General features: G+C 34.7%; 1 protein-coding gene across 3 annotated transcripts in view; it reads right to left on the bottom strand.

Moving 5' to 3' along the window:
- Positions 1–891: 891 nt before the first annotated feature.
- Positions 892–8,408, bottom strand: part of LOC108707234 (multiple C2 and transmembrane domain-containing protein 1) — a 359,140-nt gene continuing 351,623 nt past the window's right edge. For all 3 annotated transcript variants that reach the window (XM_041580463.1, XM_018244369.2, XM_041580464.1), the window contains one exon: positions 892–2,217. In XM_041580463.1, coding sequence (XP_041436397.1) covers positions 2,146–2,217 — 72 coding nt within the window. In that variant the 3' untranslated portion in view covers positions 892–2,145. The remainder of the gene's footprint in view (positions 2,218–8,408) is intronic.

Genomic DNA, 8,408 nt, shown 5'->3' with positions numbered 1-8,408 from the left:
CCAGCAGATGCCCATTAAAGGCCAGAGACGGGCTGGGCAGGGGGAACTAAGATGCAGCAGATTCCATTGTCCTGGTCCCCCTATCTCCTGGGCCCCCCACAAATACGGGGGCTGCTGTATCGCTAGTTACACCATTGCCCAACATACTTGTAAGCAAATTATAGCACTACAGACAACCAGGGAACTATGGATCTGTATTTAAGGCTGAAACGGCAAGCTTTAACATCATTAAATAAAGTAGGCAAGAGAGATAATCCTCTGGACAATTGCAATGGGAAAAATACAGGTATACTGGGCATTGAATTGCAGCTTCATGAGAAAAATATACTAAACAGAAAGAACTTTGTTCTCTGCATTAGAGCACATACTTATATATCCTCAGCCCTTAGGGATGGAGGGTCTCATCCGTTACAATGGGGGTTATTTATCAATGTTTAAATTAAAATGTTTGCCATAATTTGAAATTTTTTGCACAAAAACTCACAAAGTAAAATTATATATTTAAAAACGCAAATGTTTGGTATTTATTAATCATGTAGTAGTCAATTGTTATTTTCATATTTAAGCAATTCAAGCAATTTCTTTTTAATTTGAGATTTTTTCGTTTTCAAGGTTTTTAGAGCTTGCAAACTCACAAATTTGAGTTTTTGAGCTTATAAACTAACCAACAAACTCAAATTTAAGACATTTCAGTTTTTTCCATGATTGTATTCAATCACGGTTTTTTTATATTCCGATTTTTTTTAATAATTAAGCAAACATTTGAGTTATTTTTTAAAATTGTGAGTTTATTAGAAGTAGGGAAAAAAAACCTCACAAATTAAATTTTTGATAAATAATGTAATTTACTCATCCTTCTATTCATATTCCAGTCTCTCATTCAATGAATGCATGGTTGCTAGGCTAATATGGATCTTTTCAACCAGATTGCTGAAACTGCATACTAGAGAGCTGCGGAATAAAAAACGTAATCATTTAATAACCAAATAATACCAAAATAATTAAAAAAAACAAGAAAATCAATTGCAAATAGTCTCAGAATACCATTAGAATACATTATACTCAAAGTTAATTTAAATGTGAACAACAATTCAGTGGCTGTCCAGTTATTTATCAATAGCAATAAGTTGTATCCTATAATTATTAATAAATAATCTTAATATGCAAACAAAAACTTTGCATAGACCCATGTCTGGGTGTGTATTTTAGGCCCTGTAACCTGTACAGTTTAAAACTATCATATGAATGTGTTTGGGGAGTCATTTGTAACCTAATTCAGATGTCCTGAACCAAATCACTGTTACTTAAACCTCAGCGCTTCAGTATTTAGTTGGATATTTAGCACATTTTCAGTTGCAGTAAGAGTGTTCTCCGGTTTATTTTCCATAGATACAACACAGTAGGGGTACTTTTTTATTTCTCAGGGTGCAACTGTTCACTTATGATACTCGGCAAAAGCAAAAAGCAGTGTGTGAAGTGCAAAAAATGGCCTGCTGTAGCCTTTTTTGCACTCTGCAGGCTGAACTCTCGTTTTAAAATGACCTCTCCTGACATTTTGATCATTGGTATTTTCTTTCCATAGTCAAACTTGAAGGAAACCCAAAGGAAGAGCTCACAGGATAGTGGTTTACAATATTAAGTCACGAAAGAGACCTGAACTAATGTTTGTGACACAAAGGACCTTTTAGGCACTGATTCTAAAAGTGCATAATATTAGTCATCAGACAAAAATAAATACTCTATATAGGTATGATATTTTTAGCTTGTGCATACATGCATGCGCATCGTCTCAAAGCCAATCTCAGTATATCAATGCCATATGCAATCTACAGCAGTCAATGCCATATGCAATCTACTATAATAAAACAGCATCTACATTATACTGAATGCTGATAAAATAGTTATTTTCTGAGCATAGCATTACTGGCCAGAGCAAAGCATTCACACAGCAAAAGGCAAGCTCCCATATTTTATCAAAGTCGTTTTGTACAGTGTTTATCTTTATACAATATTTACAAATTGTCTCCATCATGATAAAAAAATCACAAGAAAAGTTAACATAAACAATGAAAATGCATGTGAGGCTGTAGGGCATCCTTTTATTTCCCACTAGCAGATGCCTTTCTCCGTGATGCGTAGAGTTGGCTAGCCAAGATTATTTTTCTTCCTCTTGCTTGGACTATCCTTGGCATCTGGTTTCAGTTCATGAAACTGCACCTGTTTAAACACACAAATTCAGACATAGGATGGTCAAAAGCATGGAGTCTCTTAATAGAAAGGTTTCTTGGCCTGGGAAAAAAACGAAATCTTTGCTTCTCAGAAAAGTGGAAGTTGCAGCTGGGAACTAAAAAAGAACTGACTGGAAAAATGGGAAACTTGGATGGGTATATTCTAGCAGGAAATACAGTTACAGTATGATGTTATAGAATCTTTTCCCCACTAAAACGTATTGTGAACAAAGCTCTCACAAGAAAGTCAGATGATTAAATATACAGGTATGGGACCCATTATTCGGAAACCCGTTATCCAGAAAGCTCCGAATTACAGAAAGGCCATCTCCCTTAGCGGCAAATTTACTAAAGGGCGAAGTGACTAACGCTAGTGAAAATTCGCCAGCGTGAAGTCATTTTGCCACTTCGCCGATTTACTAACGGGTGCTGGCGTAATTTCACTAGCGAAGTGGACCTCCTCTAGCGCTACTTCTCAACCTTAACCAGGCGAAGTTACACTATGGCGAAGGGACGTAACTACGCTAATTCACTAACTTTCGGATTTTACTAAACGTTACCTCTTGCGCCAGACTTGCCTTCGCCCCCTCAGACCAGGCAAAGTGCAATAGAGTATATAGGACTTGCTTCAAAAAAAGTTGAAATTTTTTCCAAGTCCCAAAAAACCCTGGTGTCTTTTACTTTTTTAAGGGTGATAGGCTAAAAAAGATCATACATTTTTTTGGGGGTACCCTCCTTCCCCCCTACATTTCCTAAAATATGGCACCTAAACTATACAGTGGGCACATGTATAGGATAAAATAACAACTCTATTTTATTTTATGAAGCTTTCCCAGGCTTGTGTAGTGTAATGTATTTGCTGCTACATATACGTCCATTGTACTTTAACTTGGAGCCATATGTAAATTAGGCATCGCTAGCTTTGATGAATTAACGCTAGCGCAACTCCGCTACCTTTCGCTACCTTTCGCCTCCCGGGGCGCAACTTCAGATTTTGTGAATTTGAGTGGCCCTGGCGAAATTACGCCTGGTGAAGTACGGTGAAGCCGTTGCTAGTGCAATTTCGGCCAATAGAGAATTTGCCCCATAGACTCCATTTTATCCAAATAATCCAAATTATATAATTATATATTAATTTCCTTTTTCTCTATAATAATAAAACAACACCTTGTACTTGATCTAAACTAAAATATACTTAATCCTTATTGGAAGCAAAACTTATTATAATTTTCTAGTAGACGAGGTATGAAGATCCAAATTATGGAAAGATCCGCTATCAGGAAATCCCCAGGTCCCGAGTATTCTGGATAACTGTACCCATACCTGTATCTGCTTGTTCAGACTCACTACATCTGGTTTGTATACCATTAAATGGGTTCTGTCATGATTTCTATAGTGTAGTTTTTATTTCTGAATGGTTATATTACAAATAATTTGCTCTTCTGCTTTCAGAAAGAACCAGCACTTTATGATGATTTATTGTTTCTCTGAATCAATGTAAGTGGAGGAGTCAAATTGGGACTTGGAATTTTTACTATTGAGTGCTATTCTCATATCTACAAGTGAGCGGTTATCGTGTGTCAAGGGCAGGCAGCTATTTGGTTACCTTACTATTGTTCTGTTGATAGGCTGCTGGGGGAAAGGGAGGAGGGTGATATCACTCCAACTTGTATCGCAGCAATAAAGAGTGACTGAAGTTTTTTTTGAGCACAAGTCACATGGCTGAAGGCACCTAGGAAACTAAAATGTCTAGCCCCGTGTCAGATTTTAAAAATTATATATAGCAAGATCTGTTTGCTCTTTTGAAAAATGGATTTCAGTGCAGAAGTCTGCTAGAGCAGCACTATTAACTGATGCATTTTGGAAAAAAAAACATGTTTTCCCATGACAGTATCCCTTTTAGTTCCTCAATTTAATGGGTTAGATAAACACAAAAGCCAACAGATTCTACATTGTTAAGGCTGCATAAAAGTGAGTACAATGCCTTAAAATTCACACATCTTTTCTAATTCATATATAGATGGCAAAATTGGATGCATTCCAAATCAATCATTAGCAGGTTTTGTATTGAAAGCTGTGTTTACGGGTAATACATTGTCATGCAACAAAAAAGTCAAGGTTTCTCTGTTTTCTTCTCACCCTCTTCTACAAAAACCAATGCCGCGCTAAAAGTGCAGTTCTGGAAGAGCTAGAAAATGAGAGTTTTTCCTTAACTACAGTTAGGGAAATGTCTTGAGTTTTGTATGTATGCTAATGAGCTGCAGTTCAATTAAATGTTTCTGTAGTGAAACACCAGATGTTTATTGCTGCTTATTGCTTATACCCGTCACTCAGTTTGTCAACTACAAATTACTAGTTTACAGAGAAGGAATCATTAAGCCTTCCTTTAATGCTGCAAATTTAGGAGAGCTCTAGGCAGTTTGCCTTATAGGATACCAACAGCAATAATTTCAAGAAATAACAAAGACACACAAGTAAATGTGCTAAGGGGGAAGAAAGTGTATATAATTTAACACACAAATCTTATAGGTGATGTAATACTGTTGCATTCGTCAGATTTAAAGCTTTTTCCCTTCCATCACTTTAATGAAAGGAAAGCTGTCCCATACTTTTATATATTAGTGACTTATGTATTTTTAAAAAAGAATAATGCAGTTTGTTCTTTCAGTTTCCTATAGGTTAAAACTGACCCAAAAGCTTATCCTAGGAGAACTGAAAACACGTAAGACTTGAAATATATAATTGCACAATATAATGTACCACTTTACCTTTTCACATCTCATATATTTCCAAAAGACATTATATTTATTTTTCTCCCTACAAAATTTCTTTCATATGCAATGCAGAAAAAAACGGTAGAATATTTAACAAGGGTCAAAATAGCCTGGAAAATAGCATGGGACTATACTTAGGGGGTTATTTATTAAAATCCAAATTTTTCTGATATTTTAAAATAAAGTCTGACCAAAGTAGAATCCACGATATGACCTTATTTATTATTGAAAAAGCTCAATTTAATCGGATCAGGAAAAACCTCTATGAAAACCCGGATCGTATGATTTTTTTGGGGGGGGGGTTTCCGAAAAATTTTCAATTTTTGCCTAAAAAGCCTGATATATTCAGTTTTCCTTGCTAATTCCAGTGCAGACCACAGAAAATTCCAAATAGGATAGGAATCTCTCCCATTGACTTATATACAATCTTGGCAGGTCTGAAATGGCGAATTTTCAGATTCTGACTTATTGTATCCTCAGGGTATAACACGAATAATTCTAGGTTTTTTTCCACTAAAAATTCGTAATAAAGAGGTAAAGCATATTGAATGGTAAAAGTTATATTTGAGGGAGCTGTTAACATATTGTGCATGATTGTGCATATTTTAGGACTGCTTTTTTTCTGCCCACATGACAGATCTAAAGGATTGGAAGGTACCATAACCAGATCCGATTTTCATGTTAATGGATAACATAGCTTTAAATAGGAAGAGACAGTTTATGAAAAGGGGAATTGGTTTGAAAATAAACCTCAGGAAAAAAATAAGAGCTTTGTTTCTATAAAGTGGCAGCCCTCTGAAAGCTGTAGGTTTCTGTGTAAAGAGCTCTGAGCTGTAATGACCATGTACGCTGTTTTTAAGTCATACAGAGCAGAAAAAATGGATCTCTACAAAAAAAAAAAAGACATACAGTATTTTAAACAGGAGACATAATAGTGAAATAATAAACACTACTGATTATGGGTCATTGTATATATTTCCTCCCATGCTTTTAATATTTGGCTCAATCAAACCCTGATAAATGCTATAAATATATTTAGGTTTATCTTATAATCCCACCCATACTAAAGAATCTAATCAAGGTGGATAAAGGAATCCATCTTATTGCCTTGATATGTTGCTTCAATGTCTATTTTAACACAAATATATCAATGAGCATAGCTAATATTTTATTTATTTAGCAATTTAGCAGTACACTGTAGGTTATGGATTTTGTTTTTTAAATATCCACAAAATTACCAAAACATATAGGTTACAGTACCCTTTGATAGATCAGAATGTCAGATAAAAAGGATATTTGGCTGCATAAGCTCCTCCAGTATGATATCTGCAATCTCAAGAGACAGAGTAATCAAACATCTTGTTTGACTGATGTTTCGGTCCACTAAACATTATCATAACCTACATAAGGCTCAATTTCCTGAGGGACCCATATGGAAAAGCACTACTTCCAACTACGAGCAGCAGAAGCCCTCCAATGTCATGGGGTTAGAAGCAAAATTGTCACATTTTTGTAATTATGAATCATAGCTTAATAGCTACCATTCCTATTAGCCCTTGTTGGAATTTCTTCCAGCTTCCAGAATGAACAGAATGAAATTCATTTCTATGAAAAATATACTATACCAAAAAGGAGAAAAGGGAGGTATGAAATAAAGGATGTATATCTAAATCTTTCTTATATCCCTTATACTGAAATGAAATTTGGTCTTACGACTAGTGATGGGCGAATTTGTTTTGCTGAGTCGAAAATTTGTGAAACAGAGAAAGTTTGCCAAAATGCATTGAAGTCTATGGGTGAGAACGTTTTTTTTATGCACAACAAATTTTTGACATGTGACAATTTTTTTCACTCAGAGTCTATGGATGTAATTGTTTCAAAACTTGGCAGAACATTTTGCTCATCAGCAACCACAGCACTAATTTCTTATAAATAAATAAACAGTCTCATTATAAAGATATTTTTCTTTAACAGTAGACTAAAAATACCCAAATATGTTACACCACTCTAGACCTGGCAAAAGTCCATGGAACAAATTCAGGTGGTGAAAATGTTCTATTGTTAATAGCGGTGTAAAACGATGTTTATCAAGATAACGTTTTTTTTTGTTTTGTTTTGTTTTTTACGACAGCTTGTTTACTATGCTACACTCAACAAAATGCATGGCACAAGCATAATAATTCTTGTGTAATATTGTAATAATTTGCCCTAAAGTAACATGCTCTTATATCAACCAGATGATGAAAACTCAATTCTTGTAAAAAAAAATGGTTCTGGACAAAGGTTGAATATTGCAAATAAATGTACATGTTTAGAGATACATGTAGTGGCAACTGGAACTGCACTACGCCTAAGAATTCCAGGGTCTGTTTAGCTACCAAATGGGAAAAATGATTTGGCAAATGGCAATTTCCAAAAATTCTTTGGTGAATAAAAGGCAGTTTTAAATTCTCGAGGATGGTATTCTTTAAAATGGAATACACATCGAGAAAGGAGGTTTAAAATGAGTACTAATCTATTTGATAAGTTAAATTTTGCTGTAAAGAACTGTCAAACTTTAAAACAATCTACAAATTCCTTCATTATCTTTTTTTAATGTGATTAGCAAGGGAGGAATTACATATTTTCTCTACTTTGTTAAATCTTTTCAGAGATTTTAAAAAAAAAAATAAAGCATTTTTAACAAGCTTTATAAACTTGATCCTTAATATGTTTTAGTCATATGGTGTTTCCATTGTAAGACTATAGTAAATAAAGCTGCATCATTACTCAAACTAGTAGCTTTTAAAAGTGTCCAAATGAGACCTAATTCTCTCAGGGTGTGAGACTTCACAACAGTGTGGAGGCGTGGAGGCAGGGTGTTGTGAAACTGTAACTTTATGCAGTGCACAATACATGTGGCCTAATAAAGTGAGTAGCTATAGTTACCAGACATGACATTGTCTAGGTTCCACTTCACCGTTCCTGCCTGCTTATGTATGGGGACTAACAAAATGAATGAATGCAAAATTTGGATACAGACAAATACCAAATCCTAATTATAGCAACTTAAAATATAAAAAAAAAAAAATGTAATCATATATCATAAAATTGTAGTTTGAAGATTTCGAGAGCGTTGAACTGACATAGGTTTTGGCTTTAGTTTGTCTAAACACTCACACATGGCATACTGTAGATATGTTGCTTCAATGTCTATTTTAGCACTAATATATCAATGAGCATAACTAATATTTAATTTATTTTGCAATGTAGCAGTATAGGTTACAGGTTTTGTTTTTAAGTTCGCAAAATTACCAAAACATACTGTATCTTTGATTCTCAGATAAAAAAAAGATATTTGGCTACATAAGTTCCTTCAGTATGATATCTGCAATCTCAAGAGGCAGTACAACATCTTGCTTGACTG

Source organism: Xenopus laevis, chromosome 1S, assembly GCF_017654675.1.
Source record: "Xenopus laevis strain J_2021 chromosome 1S, Xenopus_laevis_v10.1, whole genome shotgun sequence".
Lineage (NCBI taxonomy): Eukaryota > Metazoa > Chordata > Amphibia > Anura > Pipidae > Xenopus > Xenopus laevis.
Note: the sequence above shows the minus strand (reverse complement) of the source record. Positions and strands in the feature narration are given on the sequence as shown.